General features: G+C 44.6%; 7 protein-coding genes across 9 annotated transcripts; 3 read left to right on the top strand and 4 right to left on the bottom strand.

Annotated features, from left to right (window-relative positions):
- Positions 1 to 501: 501 nt before the first annotated feature.
- On the bottom strand, positions 502 to 4,037 carry muskelin (muskelin 1). Its single transcript, XM_017172314.2, has 10 exons — positions 3,702 to 4,037; positions 3,391 to 3,603; positions 2,987 to 3,329; positions 2,791 to 2,929; positions 2,134 to 2,735; positions 1,862 to 2,080; positions 1,481 to 1,800; positions 1,259 to 1,415; positions 1,065 to 1,197; positions 502 to 1,004 (listed from the first exon to the last, which is right to left on the bottom strand). The coding sequence occupies exons 1-10, from the start codon at positions 3,902 to 3,904 to the stop codon at positions 763 to 765; spliced, it is 2,571 nt and encodes an 856-aa protein (XP_017027803.1). The 5' UTR covers positions 3,905 to 4,037; the 3' UTR covers positions 502 to 762.
- A 176-nt stretch (positions 4,038 to 4,213) lies between these two features.
- Positions 4,214 to 4,979, top strand: LOC108077935 (uncharacterized). Its single transcript, XM_070284384.1, has 4 exons — positions 4,214 to 4,273; positions 4,327 to 4,485; positions 4,531 to 4,716; positions 4,776 to 4,979. The coding sequence occupies exons 1-4, from the start codon at positions 4,214 to 4,216 to the stop codon at positions 4,977 to 4,979; spliced, it is 609 nt and encodes a 202-aa protein (XP_070140485.1).
- A 209-nt stretch (positions 4,980 to 5,188) lies between these two features.
- On the top strand, positions 5,189 to 5,783 carry spt4 (Transcription elongation factor subunit spt4). Its single transcript, XM_017172247.3, has 3 exons — positions 5,189 to 5,349; positions 5,406 to 5,568; positions 5,631 to 5,783. Exons 1-3 carry the CDS (start codon positions 5,281 to 5,283, stop codon positions 5,747 to 5,749), a joined length of 351 nt encoding a protein of 116 aa, XP_017027736.1. The 5' UTR covers positions 5,189 to 5,280; the 3' UTR covers positions 5,750 to 5,783.
- On the bottom strand, positions 5,764 to 7,040 carry Mvk (Mevalonate kinase). The gene has a single exon (XM_017172246.2). The coding sequence runs from the start codon at positions 7,035 to 7,037 to the stop codon at positions 5,865 to 5,867; it is 1,173 nt and encodes a 390-aa protein (XP_017027735.1). The 5' UTR covers positions 7,038 to 7,040; the 3' UTR covers positions 5,764 to 5,864.
- A 110-nt stretch (positions 7,041 to 7,150) lies between these two features.
- LOC108078393 (bolA-like protein 2) lies at positions 7,151 to 7,898 on the bottom strand. Its single transcript, XM_017172248.3, has one exon. It carries the CDS (start codon positions 7,697 to 7,699, stop codon positions 7,427 to 7,429), a length of 273 nt encoding a protein of 90 aa, XP_017027737.1. The 5' UTR covers positions 7,700 to 7,898; the 3' UTR covers positions 7,151 to 7,426.
- Positions 7,899 to 8,023: 125 nt separating this feature from the next.
- Iswi (Imitation SWI) lies at positions 8,024 to 12,011 on the top strand. The gene is made up of 6 exons (XM_017172174.2): positions 8,024 to 8,355; positions 8,419 to 8,636; positions 8,699 to 8,956; positions 9,019 to 11,134; positions 11,194 to 11,354; positions 11,416 to 12,011. The coding sequence occupies exons 1-6, from the start codon at positions 8,308 to 8,310 to the stop codon at positions 11,699 to 11,701; spliced, it is 3,087 nt and encodes a 1,028-aa protein (XP_017027663.1). The 5' UTR covers positions 8,024 to 8,307; the 3' UTR covers positions 11,702 to 12,011.
- Positions 12,012 to 12,270: 259 nt separating this feature from the next.
- On the bottom strand, positions 12,271 to 20,883 carry LOC108078382 (proton-coupled amino acid transporter-like protein pathetic). 3 transcript variants are annotated; one of them, XM_070284144.1, is made up of 5 exons: positions 20,653 to 20,883; positions 15,190 to 15,311; positions 14,858 to 15,092; positions 13,649 to 13,770; positions 12,271 to 13,571 (listed from the first exon to the last, which is right to left on the bottom strand). In XM_070284144.1, exons 2-5 carry the CDS (start codon positions 15,309 to 15,311, stop codon positions 12,611 to 12,613), a joined length of 1,440 nt encoding a protein of 479 aa, XP_070140245.1. In that variant the 5' UTR covers positions 20,653 to 20,883; the 3' UTR covers positions 12,271 to 12,610. The 3 variants fall into 3 exon arrangements, with proteins under 3 accessions (XP_070140245.1, XP_017027710.1, XP_017027709.1); XM_017172221.3 differs by having other exon boundaries at positions 20,385 to 20,882; XM_017172220.2 differs by lacking the exon at positions 20,653 to 20,883 and adding an exon at positions 17,059 to 17,179.
- Between the last annotated feature and the right edge of the window lie 1,210 nt (positions 20,884 to 22,093).

Below are 22,093 nucleotides of genomic sequence, written 5' to 3'. Positions count from 1 at the left end.
ATCGGAGCGATCGATCGTTCGATATTAGGGAGAAATATTCGAGTCGTATTTCTACATTATACACCTAAGCATATATGTACGTGTAAATCGGAAGAAGCTAAAAAGAAACATCCACTGGAACTGCATGCTTAGCCTAGGCTTAAGCCGGAACAACACACACAGAACCCAAACAGAGACCCATGCAGGCGCAGGCAGTCCAACATTGTCCAAGGGCCGACGAGACGACTACGACTATTGATAAACGTGTAGCCTTTGGGGATGTTTGCGGTGTGCTGGGTGTGTCTATATATATATATAAACATATATATATATATACATTTGTCATACAAATCATATTGAATGAGACGACAGACGGACGGAGGGACGTTTGTATGATATGAAGTGGCAATTGTAACTAAACAAATTTTTTAGATAATTAAAAGTATCTATGTACACCTTAATATTAATGAGAAAAACCAATATAATATTAAATAAAAGTATATTGAAAAGAATAGAAGCGACTTCTCGTGTTTGGACGTTACAAAACTCTTTATTATAATTATTTATTTTCAAACTTATGCTTTAAACAAACTCGTTTCCACACTCCCTGCCCTATTTCAGTACAAATTAACTATCACAATGAAATCATATTTCTGTCATGCTTTGCATTGGTGGCCATAGAACCTAATAAGTGGCAAATAAGCAAACGAAACGATTACCCTTCTCACGCATTCGATTACCTAACTAGAATCGGGGATGATTTGGCACTTGGGCTTTGCTTTTTTATATGACTACAAAGTCGCTGAGGTTGCGTTCCGGCTGGACCATGGTCGGTGGCATCAGTTGCACCAGCTTGTTGAACAGGAAAGCTCTTTTGTTCTTCACCTCCGGGCTGCACTCTGTGCGCGCCCGCTTGGTGCACGACGACGAGGAGCTGGGACTGGAAGCAGTTTCGGAAATTCCCGACGAGGCCAAACTTTCGTTCGATTCCAGTGAAATATTCTCGGGAATAGCTGCCACTTCGTCTGCAAATCAAAGAAGAATTAGAGCTTGAGCTATGTAGCTAAGTCAAAGGAGCATTAAACCTTTCATCTTGGCTGAAACATCGGCATCCGTTTCGAGTTCTTCAGCATGTTCATCGCACAGGGCTGGGGTGGTACACTCCCTTTCCAGGCTGTTGTCATGGCTTTTGAAGAGCAAGGAAGCTAGTTTGTGGAACTAGAATTGAGAATAGAAGTCATTAGAACATAGCTTGTGTTGAGAGCTAGCAAAAACCTACATTATTCAATTGCTCAGCATCGCTGTGATCAATGACAGCGGCTATGTGATGACGCAAATACTGCATGGCCTTCAGGGGATCCAGGCGCGTCATCTCCTCGTAGCGCAGCTTGCGCACCAAAAAACGGCAATGCTTCAGGATCTCCTCGCGTTTGGGTCTGCAATGAATTTCAATTTAATTTACATTCATTCATTTTATAAAGTCCTGTAAACAGTTATTTACTTCTCCAAACGCAGCACCCAAAAATCATCTAGTCTTAGCTGCTGTTGCTGGAAAAATCCGGGATTCCCACCAAACAGGTAATGAGTATTAGCCAGGTCATCGTACACCAACTGATGGGCAAAGCGTGGGCAAGGCTCCAAGGCCCCGTCACCCTTGCTGGCCCCCAAAATGTTCATTCTGCTGATGGAGTTGGCATCCTGGCCACTGTGGCGACAATAATATATTCTCGACCATTTGTGGCTGCGCAGGGAGTAGACCCAAAAGGCATTGGAGGCGTCAATATGAGCTATATCCCGACGATCCTTGACCTTACTCAGGCTCTGAAAATATACTATATAGGTTAAGAATGTATTTCAGCTTTAAGTTGATTAAAAACTTTACCGAAAATATATAAATCTCGTCGCGTTCACAGTCGATGGTGGCACGCAGTGTGTAGCCCGAGGAGGGTTCAAATTTGGCCTCGTTGCCAGCGGTGGTTCCTTGATTGGGATGCTCTTTGTTGAGTATGGATATGGCCTGGGTGTCCACGTCATAGCTAAGGAACTCGTCCAGATCCTCCTTGCCCCTTTGGCCGCCATAAATGTAAAGTTTTCGGTGTTTCTGATATAAAAATGTATAAAGCAAAGGTATCTAAAGATATCCTTGATACCTACATTGTGAAACACCATGCAGTGGGTGATCCGTGACTTTATGGACATGACATCGGCCAGCGAGGCGCTGGCATGGTGACAGTCCACCAGAATCTGCGACCAGGTATTCGTTGCTATGTGATAGGAAAACAGGCCGGAATACTCGGGCTCTATCGCTCCCGTGGCGTTGACACTGCGGGGCGTCAGTATTTTGCCACCGAATACATATATGGTGCGCTTATCGGCATCTATGCACATCTGGTGATCGTAAACCAGCTGGGGGCCACCCACTTGGCTGGTGTCGTCGCAAATCTGCATCCAATTGCGAGCCCTGGTGTCGTACAGATAAAAGTCGCTCTTGATGTAGTCCGCGGTGCGGATCGAGTTGTCCAGGTAGCGACCCAGCATGAAGACGTTTTCGCTGATGGGATCGAAGACCATTTTGTGACACGACCGGGGTGTGGGTCCATTGCCCAGCTCTGATCTCTCGCACACCAGCGACCAGTCATCATCATCGATGTTGTACACCCAAAGGTCACTAAGGTCCTGATAGCCATCCCAGCCGCCGTACAGATATATCAAGCGCTTTTTGGCATCGACCACCAGTTGATGACCTCCGCGATTACCTGAAAAAGCTTGGATTTAGTCGGATATTGGTTATTGATATGCAGAAGTACCCACCAGGCTTGATCTCGCTTTCGGTGTGCTTAATATGCCAGCTATGCTTGTAGTCCTGCTTGTACAGATACTCATCCATGAGACCCTCATCAATGCACTCGGCTAAGAAGCGTTCCGCCTTCTCAAAGTCTCCCTGCAACACCTGGCAGGGAAATAAGTAACCTTTAGAGCCTTTTAAATGGCATTTCATTTGACTTACCAAACACTTGTGCAGTTCACTTATCAGTGGGTGCTCCAGTTGCACATTCGTCTGCTCCTGGAGCGCCCCGAAGGCACTCATGTAGCCCTGCTGGCGGAAATGCTTCAGGCAGAGCTTTATGATCTCCACCTCCCGCAGCGTATTGTAGCTCTTCATGCGCGCGCTGGTGTACATGGGATCGTCCTGGCCGTGCAGCTCGACGTACCAAATACTGAAGTTGAACGACGGGCCCCAGGAGAGCAGGGGCACGATCTTGAGGTACAGAATTGGCAGGTTTTCGGCGCCGTCTTCGGTAAGGTAGCGCAGATTGAATACTTCGGGTACGTTGTCGTTCTTGAGGCCACTGCGGAAGAGTGCTCTTCAATGGACTGCTCAACGTCTCCAAGGCAAGCAACGTCACTTACCCTTCAAGCAGCAAGACCATGTGCTCGTCCTCCAAGCCGCCGTATACGCGAAACTTCTTGATGTTGCAGACGTGCGACTTCTCGAACTTGCCAAACTTGATTTTCTTCACGATGGCGGGCCGGCGCAGCTTTAGGGTGAGGAACTGCGGCGGGCTGTTGGTGTAGGCGGACCAGCGGGACGTCTGATCATTGGGGCAGTCCACGAGAACGTTTCTGTGCGGAAATATACATATTTTGAATATATTCAAATGTGCGCAGTTGACAATTACGAAATCCGTGAAAATTTGGGCGCGCTTTCGCATGGTACTTACTCGGGCAGATAATTCGGCGAGTAGCTGGAGTAACGGTAGATCTCAAAGTTCAGGCGCTCAGAGAGGGAAAACGGCTTCTGGGCACTCCCGCTCTGGGTGGTGGTATTTGTCCCGGACGCAGCGTTCAGAGCTCCAAACGAGGACAGCGCCACCGAGCCGTGGGAGCTGTTATCTGTGGGGCTGGACGTGGAAGAGGATGACATGGCTGCTGGGTTTCGGCTAACTATATGTTCCTTTGGGTTGACGGGACGCAACTACTGCCGGCCAAAAATCTAATTGCTGTTGTTATTTCTCCTCCTTTTGCGGTCTTCTCGCCTGCTTCCACGCCCACAACAACACAAACGCAGCTGATGGAAGCGATAACTAGTTATCGGCCGACCATCGATAATTTGTTTCCAAACTAGCCAGCCCGCCCATCCGTTAAATTGCGTCTATTAACAAATACAGTCATTAAAAGCTAGTTAGTGTTTCTAGCTTTCTTCACTTGTGAAATCATTTCATTAGCTCGAAAAATGGGAAACTGGAAGTATCTCGCTCTCTTGGGCATTTTTTTGTGCGGTGGCTTCACCATTGTAAGCCAACTAAAACGTATTAATTGCCTAATTAGTAATAATCCTTTTCGCAGGCGTTTTCCGAGGCTTCCTTTTATAAGATCAGGAAAATAGAATGCAAAATAAATGCTGAAATCCTCGACAACGTCTCTTGTGTTGTCAAACCAATTAGTTGGACGCGCTCGGTGTTGAACCTGGAGGGCGACTTGAAGGATAACGTCACTGAAGTTAAAGTAAGTTAAATCGGTTAGATTGAATCCAAATCTCCATTCTCATAGGATTTGCAGGCGATAGTGGATATCTTTTACAAGGATTCTTCTAATATGTTTAAACCCTTTGGTGTTAAACTCAACTTTAATATTTGCCAACTCCTGGCTAAAAAGAAACAGGGAAATTTTTTGGAAGAATATGCTGTACATCATCTAAGGACCCTGACAAATGTCAACCATAGCTGCCCAATATCGGTGAGTCTCTACAAAAGCCACCACGACTGTAGATATATAAGGAAAAGCTATTTTTTCAGGGTCATATTTATGCACGGGACTTTTATTTTGATGAACTGACTTTGCCTCCGGTTCCACTGCAGGACTATAAAGTAGCCTTTAACTTTTCATACTCCAAGCCAGCTAGGAATATTGGATTGATATTTGTATTTTTCGAAGTATTTGAGGACTATTACAAAAACAAAAAACCCAAGTCACGGCCTAGGGCATTAATTCTAAACTAAATGAAATAAATACAATTTCTTTGTGTTGTAAGTGCTGTATTTTATTTATTTATTAATTAATTACTATTAGAGCGGTTGAAGATAATTTAAGTTTTGAATTTGCTTTGTGAAATGTTTTTGAAAAATTTGTCGGTTGTTCAAATTAAATCGATTTTTGTGGTATCGATTACCAGTTTCGTTCCAAGGTTTTTTGTAGTTGGGTTTTCTTTGGTCACACTGCGTTTCCGTTTTGTGTTTGTGGCTTGCATTTTGTATTTCTACATTTTAAATAGTCATTTTTCAAGAAGAAATAGTTTAAACCATGTCCTTTGATGCGATACCCAAGGACCTTAGGGGTCTGCGCGCCTGCCTCGTCTGCTCCCTAATAAAAGTAGGTTATGTTGTGCCGGTACCTAGGCAGTTTCTAATCTAGTTTTTCACATACAGAGTTTCGATCAATTTGAGACCGATGGCTGCGAAAACTGCGAGGAGTTCCTGCGGATGAAGAACAACAAGGACAACGTGTACGATCACACTAGCAACAATTTCGATGGCCTCATTGCCCTGACAACACCCACTGATTCCTGGGTGGCCAAGTGGCAGAGGATAGGTAAAATCCTCCCCACATGGAGATATATTTTCAATTGTTAATGAAACATCTGATTCCCTCAGGCCGCTTCAACCGGGGCATCTACGCCATCTCCGTATCTGGAACGCTGCCGCAATCGACGCTGCGGGACATGAAGAACCGCGGCATCGTCTACAAAACCCGCGATAGGAGCCAGCGCTGAACAAAAACTCCCGATTGCCGTACAAAATACATGTGTAAATCTTTATTTTTAAGTTATAACAAAACCACGAATACATACAATAGCAATACAAAAGGGTAGCGAAGTAAATGCAGCATCAGTCATCCAGCGAGCTAACGCGCAATCCCTCGCCGCCGGCCGTCGTAACATGCACCCCAAAGCCCGCCGACTCTAGCTCCTCCTTGAGCTTCCAGTACACCTCGTTTTGTTCGTAATTCTCGGGCAGGAGGACGATCACATAGCCACCGGCTCCTGCGCCCGTTAGCTTTGAGAAGAAGCCCCGCTTAAAGGCGATAGTGAAGATCTGCTCTAGCTTCGGGTGGGACACCCCAATTGCTTTGAGCAAGTCGTTGTTGATTTGGAACAGGCGCTCCAGCTTCTCGAACTTGGCGCTGTCGTCCTGCGCGTTGCCAAAGCTCTCGTAGAGGGGAACTGCAGCGGTGACCAGTTCCTCGCAGGCCTGCCAAATTGCCTCGATCAACTGCGGGAAGCCCTCGGCGAGGTGACGCACCTTGGCCACTATATCCGCCGTGCTGCGGCTGACGCGACTATCCACCAGCAGGATGCTCAGCGGTTTCTGGATTTTCAGCGACTGGAAGCCCTGGCCTTTGACGTAACGCAGCATTCCGCCGTAGGTGCAGACGGTGTTGTCCAGCCCGGAGGGATTGCCATGATTAACGCGCTCCGACTCGAATGCCGAGGTGGAGATTAGCGCTTGGTTCTCGTCCTGCAGATAGCTCTCTCGATCAAAGTGTCCTGCCAAAATAAGGAATGTCGTGGCCAAAGCGGCTCCAAACGAAGCGGAGCTACCCAGGCCGGCGCCCACGTTCAAGCCGCTGTCTACCTGCACCTGGAAACCGGTTTGCAGCGTCATCTGGGGATCGATGGGAGAGGAGAGTACGGCGCCGGCGAGCAGGTAATAGATGGAAACGAAGGCCCGTTGGGTGTGTTGCTTGGGGTTGCTGCCCACCGATCGCTCCAGCTGCTGGGCCACCTCCGCGCGCACCGCCTCCAGCAGCTTGGCGTTGCTGTCTGCCGGATACTTGCTGCGGAAGTCGGCCAGGAAGGCATTGAACTCAGCCAACTGGATCTCCAGTGTGCAGTTCAGTGCCTCCAGTTGGAAGCTGGCCACATGACTGCCCGCCTGCTGGCGGAACTTTAGGGTGGTGCCCAATCCGACGACGGCGGCGAGGGCCGGACGCTGGTACACCACCGCGTGCTCGCCATGCAGGATAACCTTGCCCGGAGAGTGGACCTGGAACTTGAGCATTGTTCTGGGCGTTCCCGTGTTCTCTGTTCAGTGTGCTCGCTGCGAGCTTTATCGGTCTATCAGCAATTTGAAATTGTAATGCGGAGTGGGCACAAAAGCGGTTTGCTTCGACCTCAAGTGCTTAAACTTTTATTTGTTTTTTATGTAACGTATGCATTTAGCGGACGATTTGCGTATATTATACAGTAACTTTAATGTAGCTCCAACGATTCCTGTGCTTTCCCTTTCACTTTCTTTGTTCGACTGTTTTCGTTCAGCGCTGGTTTTCGGTTTTCTGTTTTCGGTCTCTTCGTTCGATCACCACGACGCCAAAATCTCAACTACCCGCGAGCCACAACAGGTTACGAGTTGTTGTTGCATGTATTGGTGGTGTTGTTGTGTGGTGCGTACTACTGCTGTTGCTGCTGCTCTTTCACTTTCTCCCACTCGTCGGGCGTGTACGATTTTTGGGAAAAAGCATGTATTTCTTTCAGTTCTTCGGCCAGCGTAGAGTTCACTAATCGGTGCTTCTGCAGCAGCGTCTTGCCGTTGAACGCCGCAGAGACGATGACCGCGCTGAATTTGCCGCCGCAGCCGTCGGATTCGTCCACCACACTCACGTGCTGGGCCTCAAGTTGCGTTTTGAGCTTGTCCTCGAGATATTTTGAGTTATATTTACTCATTTTGTTTGTTATTTAAAAAGAAACAAGTCGGGTGCCGAGGTAGTGTGGCCGAGCTTTGTTTGGGGATTATCTGTGCCGGTAGGTGTTTTGCCACCTCTGCCACTTGGTCACACTGCAATGGATATTGATTAAAAAACTGTCCCTTGGATTGTATTTAGAAATATGCGAATAATGAATACTCTTAGTTTGCAAGAATTTCTTATTTTAATTTTAAGATAAACCGGTGCGTAGATGTCAAATAAACTCAATATCTGTCATATGTTTGAAAGTCAGTGCTGAATCGATAACTATCGATAGCTTATTTTGCCGCCGATTGTGCCCTGCCGCAGCCAACTTCGCGCATTCATCGCACACACATGCGATAGCACGCGCAGTTTTCCCACCATTCACAAAAAAACTCGCTTGCAATTTACTATTTGTTTAAACAAAACTGGCTTTGTTTGCTGTTAATTGCACGATTTCATGGTGATTGAAGGGTGATTGACAATTCTGTGGAACGATTTTCAGCGCAAATTGACGGCGACAAGAGGCAGGACGCGAATTTTGCTGGCAAGGAATTGACGGAAAAAGTAAGTTCCACTTGACAGACAGACGCCGGCATTGCGAAAATGTCCAAAGCAGATGCCACCGCCGTGGAGGCCACCGAGGAGAACTCGGTAAGTTAAAGGAGACATCGTTTCCATTCGGGGTACTAAAGATTTCCCCTGCAACGTTTGCAGAATGAGACAACCTCGGATGCGGCCACCAGTTCATCCGGCGAGAAGGAGGCCGAGTTCGACAACAAAATCGAGGCGGATCGCAGTCGACGCTTTGATTTCCTGCTGAAGCAGACGGAGATTTTCACGCATTTCATGACCAACAGTGCCAAGAGCCCCACCAAGCCCAAGGGCAGGCCCAAAAAGTCCAAGGAGGAGAAGAAGGACAAGGATGTGGCCGAGTAAGCTATGGCCCCTTGCGATGACCCTTCCCCTTACTTACTTGTCTTTATTTGCTTCGCAGCCATCGTCACCGCAAAACGGAGCAGGAAGAGGATGAGGAGCTGCTGGCGGAGGACGCTGCTGCCACCAAAGAGCTTTTCCGCTTCGATGCCTCGCCCGCCTACATCAAGGGCGGTGAAATGCGTGACTATCAGATTCGCGGTCTCAACTGGATGATTTCGCTGTACGAGAATGGCATCAACGGCATTCTGGCCGACGAAATGGGTCTGGGAAAGACCCTGCAGACCATCTCCCTGCTGGGTTATCTCAAGCACTTCAAGTGAGTTTTACAGAAAATTGTAGGAAAAAGAAGTTTGAATATTGAAATTTCGTCTCCCACAGAAATCAAGCTGGCCCGCACATCGTCATCGTGCCCAAGTCCACGCTGCAGAACTGGGTGAATGAGTTTAAGAAGTGGTGCCCTTCCCTAAGGGCCGTCTGTCTGATCGGTGATCAGGACACTCGCAACACCTTTATACGAGACGTTCTCATGCCCGGCGAGTGGGATGTCTGTGTCACCTCCTATGAGATGTGCATCCGCGAGAAGTCGGTGTTCAAGAAGTTCAACTGGCGCTACTTGGTTATCGATGAGGCCCATCGCATCAAGAATGAAAAATCGAAGCTCTCGGAGATCCTTCGCGAGTTCAAGACGGCCAACCGTCTGCTCATCACGGGTACTCCGCTGCAGAACAATCTTCACGAGCTGTGGGCGTTGCTAAATTTCCTTTTGCCCGATGTATTTAACTCTTCGGAGGACTTTGACGAATGGTTCAACACGAACACTTGCTTGGGCGACGATGCCCTGATAACACGTCTGCATGCCGTGCTGAAGCCCTTCCTACTGCGTCGCCTCAAAGCGGAGGTCGAGAAGCGTCTGAAGCCGAAGAAGGAGATGAAGATATTCGTAGGCCTGTCCAAGATGCAGCGCGACTGGTACACCAAGGTGTTGCTTAAGGACATCGACATCGTGAATGGCGCTGGCAAGGTGGAGAAGATGAGGCTGCAGAACATCCTGATGCAGCTGCGAAAGTGTACCAATCACCCGTATCTGTTCGATGGCGCAGAGCCGGGACCGCCGTACACCACGGACACCCATTTAGTGTACAACTCCGGGAAGATGGCTATTCTAGACAAGCTTCTGCCCAAGCTGCAAGAGCAGGGATCACGAGTGCTGATCTTCTCGCAGATGACGCGTATGCTGGACATTCTGGAGGACTACTGTCATTGGCGTAACTACAACTACTGCCGTCTTGACGGTCAGACGCCGCACGAGGATCGTAACAGGCAGATCCAGGAGTACAACATGGAAAACAGCACCAAGTTTGTATTCATGTTGTCTACTCGCGCTGGCGGCTTGGGTATTAACTTGGCCACCGCTGACGTGGTCATAATCTACGACTCCGACTGGAATCCCCAGATGGATCTGCAGGCCATGGATCGTGCCCATCGTATTGGTCAGAAGAAGCAGGTGCGCGTTTTCCGTCTGATCACCGAGAGCACCGTGGAGGAGAAGATCGTGGAGAGGGCCGAGGTGAAGCTGCGGCTGGACAAGATGGTCATTCAGGGCGGCCGTTTGGTGGACAACCGCTCCAATCAGCTGAACAAGGACGAGATGCTCAACATCATTCGCTTTGGAGCCAACCAAGTGTTCAGCTCCAAGGAGACCGACATCACCGACGAGGACATCGATGTTATTCTGGAGCGCGGTGAGGCTAAGACAGCCGAGCAGAAGGCGCAGCTGGACAGTCTCGGCGAGAGCTCTTTGCGCACCTTCACCATGGACACTAACGGTGAGGCCGGCACATCCTCCGTCTACCAATTCGAAGGCGAGGATTGGCGCGAGAAACAGAAACTCAATGCTTTGGGTAACTGGATTGAGCCGCCGAAGCGAGAGCGTAAAGCCAACTATGCCGTGGATGCCTACTTCCGGGAGGCTCTGCGTGTATCTGAACCCAAGGCGCCGAAGGCTCCGCGTCCGCCTAAGCAACCCATCGTGCAGGACTTCCAGTTCTTCCCGCCACGTCTCTTCGAGCTGCTCGACCAGGAGATCTACTACTTCCGCAAGACCGTCGGCTACAAGGTGCCCAAGAACACGGAACTGGGCTCCGAGGCAACGAAGGTGCAGCGGGAGGAGCAGCGCAAGATCGACGAGGCGGAGCCGCTCAGTGAGGAGGAGATCCAGGAGAAGGAGAACCTGCTCTCGCACGGCTTCACCGCCTGGACCAAGCGCGATTTCAATCAGTTTATCAAGGCCAACGAGAAGTATGGCCGCGATGACATCGACAACATTGCCAAGGATGTGGAGGGCAAGACACCGGAGGAGGTTATCGAATACAACGCCGTGTTCTGGGAGCGTTGCACGGAGCTCCAGGATATTGAGCGAATAATGGGACAAATTGAGCGTGGAGAGGGCAAGATACAGCGACGTCTGTCCATTAAGAAGGCATTGGATCAGAAGGTTACTTATTGTTACAGCAAATTTTTCCAACTCTTTATTTATTTATGGCCTACTTTCAGATGTCGCGATACCGAGCTCCTTTCCATCAGCTGCGTCTGCAATATGGCAATAATAAGGGCAAGAATTACACAGAAATCGAAGACCGTTTTCTGGTCTGCATGCTGCACAAGCTGGGCTTCGACAAGGAGAACGTATACGAGGAGCTAAGAGCGGCCATTAGGTGGGATAAGACTAGCTTTTGCCACAAAAAGTACGTGAATAATTCTTTAATTTCCTTGCAGAGCCTCGCCTCAATTCCGTTTCGACTGGTTCATCAAATCTCGCACAGCTTTGGAGCTGCAGCGTCGTTGCAATACCCTGATCACCCTAATTGAACGCGAGAACATCGAGTTGGAGGAGAAGGAGCGCGCCGAGAAAAAGAAAAAGACGCCCAAGGGCAGTGTTTCGGCGGGCAGTGGAAGTGCCGGTTCGAGTACTCCAGCACCCACGCCGCAGCCTAAGGCCAACCAAAAACGGAAGAGCGAGGTGGTGGCCACCAGTTCCAACTCAAAGAAGAAGAAGAAGTAAAGAGGCACTGGGCAAGTTATGCACTTGAGATTCGGCTCCACTCATAATTAGGCAGTTAAATAGTTAAGACAAGCCTTTACTTAAACATATTTCGCCCGACATAGATACGTATGATGTAGCTTTTAACTCACACCGGAAGCAATTTTTCCTTTTAGTGCCCCAAAAAGCACACCATCCAACTCACAAAGAATACCAGAACCATAAAACCACATCCAGTTTTAATTGTATTGCGTGCCGCTGTATTCTATTCCAGTTAATTGTACTTTTGTTTATAAGTCCTTAACTATTATATTTATGTATTGCAAAACAAGGAGGTGAAGTTTTTATTGCGACAATTGGAGGGGGATTTACCAAATGCTTGTATGATTTTTGGTCGTGGAAAAGTAACAACATTTATCTCTCTTTCATTGTCTCTCCTTTGATCCCTGAAACAATTTATTAAAATCTGATCAAATATAAGTCCCCTTTCTGATAAAATGAGCATAAAAGCGCTCGCTTTTGGATAATTAATGATGCTACCTTCGATAACCTAACCCAACAAGGTATTCCCTGGAAAGAAAACACACCAGTTTATCTTTTCGCACGTTTGTCTTTATAGTTTTGGAATTGCTGGACGACTTAACATAATAACATTTATAAATTCTATAAATTGCAGCTTAGTTTGTGTAACAACAAAGGCACTTAACATTAATATCATCTTGTTCATGCAGTCAACGGCTCCGGGCACCCGAAGCCGCCTGGCCATGTTCAACATGGCCATGGGTTGATTGGGTCTGATGGGGATGTGGGCTTTGCCTGCTTTTTGAACTCTCAAACTCATACTCTTCATACGCTTCCATAGTGGAATGCTACCTGCATCTGGAGTAATACTACGCGTCTATTTGGAAGGACGGATCATGAAAGGACCCCTTAGTCGTCGTCGCTGTACATATCGATGATCTCATTGATGCTGGCCACGGCTCCGGCAATCAGAGCCAGGATGGAGAACACGCCCAGGAAAATGTTCTTGATAAGCTTCCACTTGCACCAGCCGAGGCGATCGGGCCACAGGTACACAGTCTCCACAAAGCTGGGCACAAAGATGCCCAGCAGCGAGAAGAACACGGCACCCACCAGACTGATGAACGGTTCCAGGTTGGGAATGGCTGCGGCCACTCCGCCGCTGATCAGGATGATGCCAGTGCGCAGCAGGATTTGTGTAATGTTGTGCTTCTCGGGGCTGAACTTGTGGCTGATCTTGCGCCAAAGGATCTCGTTGGGCACATAGAACTGCAGGCCAAAGGTGAACAAGATGGCCACGGCCATCAGCAGCTTGGCTGTGTCTCCCAGCCAGGCGCCTTCCGGCAGATTCAGTGTAATGCTGCCCCTCACTGTGTCGCCAAATCGCACATAGCCGAAGAATCCGATGATGGCATAGAGCAGGACCACTGTGATCATAGCTGTATTGAGGACACCCGGGCATCCGAGGAAGTGCTGGGGCTTCTTCATTGAGTTCTCCACGGGCATGACAACGCCGATTCCCTCCATGGCAAAGATCACCGTGGCGAAGAAAAGCGGAATGTTTGAGGCCTTGGCAATCAGTGGCTTATTGGAGTACACCAGCTCCTCATCGAACATGTAGTACAGGACAATGGCAAAGGTCACCACGATGAAGACGTTGGCCATCATCGAGAAGGGCACCAGCCACTTGAGGTTCCTCAGCTGACCGATCAGCAAGCAGGGAATCACGGTTAGGGCAATGTAGATGCGCACATCCCAGTTAATTCCGAGGTCGTAGTTGATCACGTCATGGAAGGATGTGGCAATGAACACAATGTACACACATGCCGCTGCATAGTACGTGGCCATCAGACCGATGTCCACGAATTGCCTGAAGAGGGGAGGAGGTGAAGAAAGGGTTAGGAATCATTGTCCTTAAGATCATCGAAGAATTTCCTCTCTACTCACTTGGCAAAGTTGGAATAGGGCCGCATGCCCTTTGGTCCGTACTCAAAGACCTTTTCCGCCGTTTCCGCGAAACCCAGAGCTGTGACCTTGGCATCCCGGCAAATGTCATGGGAAGTCTTCACCTGTAGGACAAGAAGTGTAAGGAAAGCATTAGAGGATGTAGTTAGATTACATCAATTTTCCGGGAAGTTCCCTCGATTTATCAAGTAGTATTATTGATTTCCTAGAAAGTTCCTTCGAATTCTTAAATAATATTTCCGATATCCTAGAAAGTTCCTTTGAATTCTCAAGTAGTATTGCCGATTTCCAAGAAAGTTTCTTCGAATTCTCAAGTACTATTTCCGTTTTCTTTAAATTCATTTAATTTCTAACAATGAAAAGGAAAACACAATATACATAATCTAAGTTACTTTTAATTATTACCCTTCAAAAGCTGTTAACAGAAACATCGCTTTTGAGTAATAAATTATAAGTTTATCTCTTGATTGCCAGGGTTGGGCGGCCTTCCCAACTATGTACATATGTATTTTTGTGGCTAGTATATTTCATACTACTCTCTTAATCTCTCCTGGGTAAATCTAATTGATTTCAGAGTGCTGAGCACTTGAGAAGGCGCTCGGGAAAAGTCCAAAATGACTGTCCAAATCTTAACGCTATAAATCTGCGGATTCGAGTGGTTTATGATGTTTGACCGCATTTATATATATGACCGATTGAAGATCTCTGACTTGGCCATTTCTAAGAAATATTTAGTGTATTTATAAAGCGTTTTGGCACGCGGTTCCTGGCCTGATGTCTGGACATTCGAGTGCGTCGTCTAACTTCCACGAAACCTACGACTTGGCTTGGATTTGGAGGATCGGAAATATGTGATCATAAATAAAGGCCATAAAACTCTGGGTGATAGCCCCTAACAATCATGAATTGTATCTCCCCGCGATAAGGACTGGCGACTAACTATAATTTCCAGACGCGTGCAATGATTGCCCTGCCCGTTGCATTGCTTATCTGGAACCATGGTCTTCTATTGGCAGCCATCGTTCCAGCACCTTGAACTACTTAACAGTCCGGCCGGGGGAAACTACGTCAGCCGCGGCTTATGCGGCTCACCTGGTCTATTGGCCTGTCTGCTGGCCAAGCGTCGTAATTGCTTGAGTCAACAGCCAGAACAAGGTGCTAAAATCTTTTTTTTTTTGCGGTTTCACTTACCAAAATATGGACACAGTGGGTGCAGAGGAATCCGACGATCAGTGTCATGCACATGCCAAACACCAAGCCGGCATTGTGAAAGGCCATGGGCATGGCCAGGATTCCAGTGCCCAGAGAGCTCTTGAGTAAATGCGCCAAGGCGCCACCAGAACTGGCTCCATTGGGATCACGGTGCTCGAAGGGATTGTAGGGATCCTCGCCGAGAGAGAACTGGTTCTTCTCCGTCAAATTGGATCTGGCAAAGGGAAAGACAATCAGTTATAGAAAATAGATACCTTGTTCCCGTTTGCAAATAGAAAGAGAAATAACATAAGGATCCTAAGCATACTCACTTCGAGTTAAAGTCATTCAGTGTGGCCACCGAGTTGTTGTACGAGGGCGGGTTCTCGCCTGGCGGTGCCGCTGGGTAGGATCCCGCCTCTCCGTCCGGCTTGAAACCAGCGTTATCTGTCATCTGAAAGCAAAAGTAGAGCAGGATCGATTGGTATTAGATGGCATTAATACATTTGATCGATCGGCCGCACACGAACGGGCTTTTATCAGGAGAGGAAGCACGAGATTCGCTTTCGTTGGGTCATTTAAGGCTTGGGTTAATCCGCTCGAGAGTTGCTAGGCACAAGCCATAGGCCATATCTTATCGATCGATATTGGGGATCGTTGAAGTATTTGGAACTGCCTTACCCGAGAGAGATTTGGCGGACTGGCCGTTCGATCCTTATCGGAAACTGCCCAGAACGTACCTGGGGGTGGTGCTTATTTGCTTTATTTGCGCATAAACAACAATCGGACTGCATTCATAAAATGGTTCTTTATGGGGCCCCTAAACGTGCTTGTAATTCCTTTGGCTATAACCATATAATCGGGCCCTAAATCAGCGTCCATATAGTAGTCACGCCTTAGTGCCCAGTATCGAGTTGATTCATTGATGTCGTGTATGAGTTTCGTTTTTTTTATTTTTTTGGCAGCTAGTCGTCCACTTAATCCTGAACTTTAGCCTTGTTCTAGGGGCTTAGATTAGCGTATTGGCCAGTCATAAAGTTATATTTATTAGCCGCAAGTCTTCTATTAACATTTATGAATTAATTATGGTGGCCGGGAAATGTTTTTAGCTTGGCTATATAACAATCATAAAACAGCAGGTCACATGATATATTTAACTAATCGAAATTCTAAGATTAAGTAAGATTAATTGTGTAATAGTTTACTGAAGATCTTTTTGGTAAGAGTAAAAAAGACTGTATAAACGAACTGTTGCAATTGTCTTCGGAAGAAGGATCTGTGGTGTATGTGAAAATATAGTCGAGTCTTCGTAAATAAAGTCGGTTTGAGTATAGACTTTGATATACCAAAAACAATAGTATAACTTTAATGGAAAAAGGTTTGAATATATATAGTTTTCTAAGGATCATAGCCATTTTCTGCCATCACTAAATATATATTTTAACAAATCGTAAAAAAAAGTTAATTTTTTTTAATTGATTCTACAATTATTTTAAAAATATTTCTCTAGATCTCCCCATTCACAAATATTTTAATGACATTTTATCTTGCTAATCTTTTATTTTTTATCTTTAATAAATTCGGCATGAGTATAGATTTTGAAATAGTACAAAACACTCATATAACTTTAAAGGTCCCAAAAATAAAAGCAAACAAAAAGAAAGTTTCAATATATATTTGTTTTGGGTCATATGTAACTATTGTCTGTCATCCATAAATATATAATATTCTCTATATATTTTAATAAACCTTAAAAAAGTACATTTCTTTTAAGTATTCTACATGTATTTCCCAAAATATATCCCCAGATTTCCCCATTCACAAATAGTTAAATGACATTTTTATCTTCCCATCCAAATCCCATCATTCCCCTAAACATCGATCGATCATAAAGGCTTAAGGCAATGGAAAATTTTGAAAATTGCCTCAGTATATATTCGTTTTTTTTCTGAACTTTCTATTCAACCTTAAATTGGTTAAAATAATACCCAGAGTACCGGAGACATTTAAATATAACTGTAACTGATTCACGTTACACCAGATGTACGGAAATATTAACAAACTAATTATAATAAATATATATTTAAACAACAGCTCAATGCAGTGTTAATTTAATCAGCTCGAAATTCGTTGTTATATTTATATTTAACGAACGCGGTAGATAAGACGTTTACAGCACATTTCCGTAGGGAAAAACTTACTTCTTCAACTAGGTTAACACGGTGGGAAAATTACTCGAGTTAAAAAGGAGCCGGACCGAACGCGCCCTCTGGCCAAAAGCAACTAACTGATCAATAGGAAATAAAGTACCTACGCTTCGGGTTTTTGGGAGCCGCGGCGCCGAAAAGTGATAACGTCTTAAAGCAAGACAGGCAACAATAATCAATAAACAACAAATACACGAAGCATGCCACATTCACAGCTAATAATAATAAATACTCAAAGCTACCTTTAAAATACATTATAAATTGTTCCCCGATAACCGCCTTATCGCCACCTAGCCGAACCGAACCGAACCCGAGGAGCAACCGAACCCATCCGATCCTCAAAGACAAGACCACACAATCCACTTAACTGGTTTACTAACCCAAAAGGTTTTCCTGAAGCTACAAAGTACCCATCAATGAGATAGGACCATATATCATGATTTGCCAATTACTTTCATTGAGAACTTTAAACGCTTGAGAGAAAATTACGATGCGAGGAATTCTATATACTAAATAACAAGAATAAAGACCACTAATCGAAGCGTGTTATAATTCGTAATATTATCATGTAGCTTGATAAGATTAGTGGTCAGCCCCAGCACACACTTTACTTACTTCTTATATAAAGACATTAAATCGTAACTGGACGACATTGAATTCCCAGTATATATCCTACGATCGTACATTATTTTGTGTTTACCCAAAATGATTGCCTTTTATGAGCTTGGGCTCACAAAACGATAAATCGAATCGCCAAGTCTTTATGATCGACTTCTAATTGGGTTTCTAGTTACTGGGGGGTTCTATACGACATCACGCGCCCCAAGCGATACTGAATCATATCGGAATCGGTCATGTTTGGCCATTGATTAGTCCGAAAGTTGGGACTTATTAGTTTTATGGCCAATTACATTAATTAACTTTGCCATTTGATCTATAATTAAATTAGGGTTCGCGTTAAGTGCGTCACGAGAGGGTACGGACTTTATGATCATGCTAAACGGCTATTGACTTATTGACAGTTTATAAATTAAGCCGTCGTGGCCTGGCACAGCAACTGGCTTTTGGGGGAATACTCCTAATGAGCGAAACGGAATACGAAAGATTCCGATGCTAATATTTGCCTAGCGAATTATATACCACTTTATAAAATCTTAATTGTTAACGTCAAACGGGTAATGCCAAGGGGTGTGGTTTTTGCGTAAGAAATTGACCTGGATTCAATGGAGTTTTTTTCGACAGATACTGCCATGGGTTGCAGATTCTGAACCTTAAAAAGATATGGCTTTACAGCGTGCAATATTTATCTGCAGTACTGCCTTATCGGAGCCATATACCCTGATATTGAGTGCTGTTTCTGTAACACCTTGACATGCTTCCATAAGCCTCGATCCCCGACAACGACCTTCCCGGCTATTGCATAAAAATAAAACTTTCGAAACTGATATTTTTGCGATTTCAGGAATTTCTCCACAATTTGCGAGGCTTCCCTTGCCAATTCTCGAGCACCTGGGGGGCTTTAAGTACCTCTTAATTGGCGGCTTGACGGTTTTTTGAATGGAATCTCGAGTAGGATCTCTTTTGGGTCAATGCATTCCATTAAAGCCGAAACAGCTTTTGGCTGACTTTTTGTCATTACCAGTTTTTCTGTTTTGTTTTGCTTTCTTTGTTTTATTTTGTGTTGCTTTTGTTTTGCTTGTGTGTTCGCTTCACGTGCCGCGAGAAGAGGCAAAAAGAAAACCCGTTGACCGCCCCGACTTGTCAATATGGCAATCCATCAAAGTCCACAGGGAGAAAAGTTTATAATGAAAGGAAAGCTTAAATATACATATTTAAATAAATTGTATATTTACCTAACACAATTAAAACTTGTTTAGATATTTTCCTAATAAACCTTGAAGGTAAAAAAAGTTAAAAGGTAAAACAAAAAGTACTTTTTATTCACAAGCTAAAATAATTCTAGAACCGATCCTTCTGGTAATCACTTTGAATAATGCAAATGTTCCGGTAATGGATGCTTATAAATAATAGTGGCAATCGTCTGAAATACTGAAATTCCAGTGAGGTATGCTTTTGTTGGCCTTTTTGAATCATGGGAATAATGGGAAAGTTCCGGTAATGGATACTTATGACGAAAGTAACACTCTTCTGAAATACTAAGGATATTCCAGTGATGGGTGCTTTTGGAATGCTTAAAGAGCTTTAGTGATGGATACTTATTAAAACAGTAGCCTGACTAACCGTAAATCATGTGAATAATGAAAAAGTTCCGGTGATTATGAACAATAGTGACAATTTCAGAAATACTGAGGAAATTCCAGTGAGGGATGCTTTGAATGGCATTCTTTTGGATTGCTTTAAGGGCTCTAGTGGGGGATATTAATAAAAAACAATAGCTATAATCCTGAATATATTATATATGTACATATATATATACAGGTAAAATAAGCTCTTTCTAATTTGTATCTTAATATTCATTATTTTATTAATTGAAAATTATTGACCATTAAAACATAATATAAAAAAAAATTCCCAAAAATTTCAAAATGAATATTTTCCCTCAGTGCAAGAGGGAAACTGAGGGTTGGGAAGGGAGCTCGTTCAGTGTCAGGCGATCGCCGTGTCTGAGGTGGATCGGTGTGTGAGGCAGCCTTTTCGCTTTTCGCGACCTTATCGCGGGACACACACACTTTCGATATGCAAAACGGATGAGCCTGCCGTGCGGCATAATTGATCAGACAGCTCTTGACAGCTTCGGTGTGGAAGTATTGAACTTGCAGTTATCGCATTTATTTTCGGGTAATAACCATATCAGCAATGATGTGATAATGCCCCCTACCTTGCCAACTTTGAATGACAGCCGACAACATGCGGGGCATTCATTTTATTCCTCAAAAATCCGAACTAAACGCCAGGTTTATTGCACCTGCGAGTTGTAGTTGTTAAGCGGCAGCAAGGTAGCTGTCAAGATAAAACTGAGTCAATAATCTTTTATGGCATCCAATTCGGGGCTTATCGCGGCAACAAAATTGTGGGAGCAATGATTTCTTCCCCCAAACGGCTTCTTCCGCGGATGATGACTGGCTCCAAAGATTTCCCAGCTGATAAGGCATTAAAAAAAAAATTCAAATAAAATCTATAGGCTAATTTTCAGAGTGTCACATGCATCTGATAATTGCCTGATAACTCACTTGATGTGTGGGAATTAATTATAAATAATTAGGGCACTTATAAAATAGGCAATGATAAACGCAAAACATAAAAAGGCACTATAAACAAACAGATAATTGCTCAAACGCAGCTCAGGTCTCAATAATTACCTCTTGACCGATTTGATGTGTGTGTGTGGAAATTATATAGAAATTATTGTAATTGCTTGATTTAATTTAGTCGCAATCGCTTGTCCTCGACATTGACTGATTTTTCACACAATCGCGTTAATGGTCCAGCGATATGCTCGATGGTGCGATTATAAAGGCCAGAATTTGCAGAAGCAATCAGTGGGGACAAATACGCTTTGAACACTATTTAAGCCTCTTTGGCCATTTTCTGTTTTATTATTTATTTAATTTTTGAATTTGTTCACACCTGCGGTAAAGCGATGTCGCAATGTTGCAAGGATTTTTGGATTTTCGCCCGCGGCTTTTAGGGTTTGTAAATTTGGTTTCGTTGCCGCTGGCGATTTGTTGTTAACTGTCGGACGATCGCTTAGTGACTGATATTAAGCCAATGTTTGTGCTTGAATTTGTTGCTGCGACGGCGTCGCCGGAGCGGCTATAAACCCGGCCATGCACACAGATATAATGTATTCGCACTCCCCGCTCTCCGAACCTGGAGGCGGACTCGGAGACGAAGTCGGTTCGGGCAATTAGCGCAATGGACAATAAACGTTACCGTGACGCAGGTGGGGCGAAGTCGGCCTCTCTCTCTCTCTCTCCCTCTCTCGCTGGCCAGGTGAACATAAACATATAGACGCCATCAGTAGGTAGTAGGTGCTTTCTACAGATCACACTCAGCTTTGGTCATTCGGCGGCCAGACAAGTCTGCCTTCGTCCCATTACTCATACGCAGTGTGGGCCTGGGAGTGGGAGAAGGATGAGGATAACCGGGTGCCCGGTTGCTGTGCTGATAGGGGATTCTGTTATCTGTTAACTGGGGAATGATTGTATAACCTTGTCAAATCGGAGTTAGTACTATATCTGTAGCTAATTGCATTTTAACGGGGGAAATGTCACTATTTACTTCTTTAGCTCTTGGTATACTTTTAGGGGCTCTTATCATGGTTCTTCCCTTTGAATTGTATTATTCGGTGAAAATCACACAACACCCTGTATGCTGCACACAGGCTTCATGTCACACCAATCATGGAACTATTAATGTCTATCAATCAACCATCAATCATCTATTACAGTTCGCAGAAGTTGCCAGTTTGCACGGAAAACATTTTTTATAAAAAAAGCTTCTATTTTAGGAGGTAACAATTAAAATATATCATAACTAAGCCAAAAATGCATTAATTTCGATTCGGAAAGCAGTTTTGTGTTAGTTTTTATTAATTAAAAAAAACTGTATACCAAATTTAAAATTTTAAGAAATCAAAATTTATTTGCCATTTTTGCTAATTTTAATGATGTAACCCCTTATCAAATTTCGCAAAAATGGCCAAAAAATCGATTTCTTCCGGACATGTCTAGAAAGATTCCTCTGTTGATGCTGATCAAGAATATATATGGTTTATGGGGTCGGAAATGACTCCTTGACTTAGAAAAATATTATTTTGTATTATAAAATCGGATTTTTTATATTAAAAAACTTCTTGATTTTTTAAAATTAAAAATGTCATAACTCGGCCAAAAGAGCATTAATTTTAAATCGGAAAACTGTTCTGTGCAAGATTTTCTACACTTAATAAATCTGCATACTTCATTTAAAAATTTTGAAAATTCAATTTTTTATCAAAATCAAAAATTTTAATGATGTAACCCCTTATAAAATTTTGCAAAAATGGCAAAAAAATCGATTTCTTCCT

Source organism: Drosophila kikkawai, chromosome 2R, assembly GCF_030179895.1.
Source record: "Drosophila kikkawai strain 14028-0561.14 chromosome 2R, DkikHiC1v2, whole genome shotgun sequence".
Lineage (NCBI taxonomy): Eukaryota > Metazoa > Arthropoda > Insecta > Diptera > Drosophilidae > Drosophila > Drosophila kikkawai.
This window is presented reverse-complemented; position numbering and strand designations above follow the sequence as displayed.

Excerpts from the sequence above, each read along its gene's own strand:
- muskelin (XM_017172314.2), bottom strand. The coding sequence starts at position 3,904 with ATGTCATCCTCTTCCACGTCCAGCCCCACAGATAACAGCTCCCACGGC. Across the intron at positions 3,604-3,701 it reads TCGCCGAATTATCTGCCCGA|AAACGTTCTCGTGGACTGCC; the intron begins GTAAGTACCATG and ends ATTTCCGCACAG. Across the intron at positions 2,736-2,790 it reads CGAAAGCGAGATCAAGCCTG|GTAATCGCGGAGGTCATCAA; the intron begins GTGGGTACTTCT and ends AAGCTTTTTCAG.
- LOC108077935 (XM_070284384.1), top strand. The coding sequence starts at position 4,214 with ATGGGAAACTGGAAGTATCTCGCTCTCTTGGGCATTTTTTTGTGCGGT. Across the intron at positions 4,486-4,530 it reads ATAACGTCACTGAAGTTAAA|GATTTGCAGGCGATAGTGGA; the intron begins GTAAGTTAAATC and ends CCATTCTCATAG. Across the intron at positions 4,717-4,775 it reads ACCATAGCTGCCCAATATCG|GGTCATATTTATGCACGGGA; the intron begins GTGAGTCTCTAC and ends CTATTTTTTCAG.
- spt4 (XM_017172247.3), top strand. The coding sequence starts at position 5,281 with ATGTCCTTTGATGCGATACCCAAGGACCTTAGGGGTCTGCGCGCCTGC. Across the intron at positions 5,350-5,405 it reads TCGTCTGCTCCCTAATAAAA|AGTTTCGATCAATTTGAGAC; the intron begins GTAGGTTATGTT and ends TTTCACATACAG. Across the intron at positions 5,569-5,630 it reads GGCCAAGTGGCAGAGGATAG|GCCGCTTCAACCGGGGCATC; the intron begins GTAAAATCCTCC and ends TGATTCCCTCAG.
- Mvk (XM_017172246.2), bottom strand. The coding sequence starts at position 7,037 with ATGCTCAAGTTCCAGGTCCACTCTCCGGGCAAGGTTATCCTGCATGGC.
- LOC108078393 (XM_017172248.3), bottom strand. The coding sequence starts at position 7,699 with ATGAGTAAATATAACTCAAAATATCTCGAGGACAAGCTCAAAACGCAA.
- Iswi (XM_017172174.2), top strand. The coding sequence starts at position 8,308 with ATGTCCAAAGCAGATGCCACCGCCGTGGAGGCCACCGAGGAGAACTCG. Across the intron at positions 8,637-8,698 it reads AAGGACAAGGATGTGGCCGA|CCATCGTCACCGCAAAACGG; the intron begins GTAAGCTATGGC and ends TTTGCTTCGCAG. Across the intron at positions 11,355-11,415 it reads GAGCTAAGAGCGGCCATTAG|AGCCTCGCCTCAATTCCGTT; the intron begins GTGGGATAAGAC and ends ATTTCCTTGCAG.
- LOC108078382 (XM_070284144.1), bottom strand. The coding sequence starts at position 15,311 with ATGACAGATAACGCTGGTTTCAAGCCGGACGGAGAGGCGGGATCCTAC. Across the intron at positions 15,093-15,189 it reads CTGAATGACTTTAACTCGAA|ATCCAATTTGACGGAGAAGA; the intron begins GTGAGTATGCTT and ends TCCCTTTGCCAG. Across the intron at positions 13,771-14,857 it reads CCCACTGTGTCCATATTTTG|GTGAAGACTTCCCATGACAT; the intron begins GTAAGTGAAACC and ends CTTGTCCTACAG.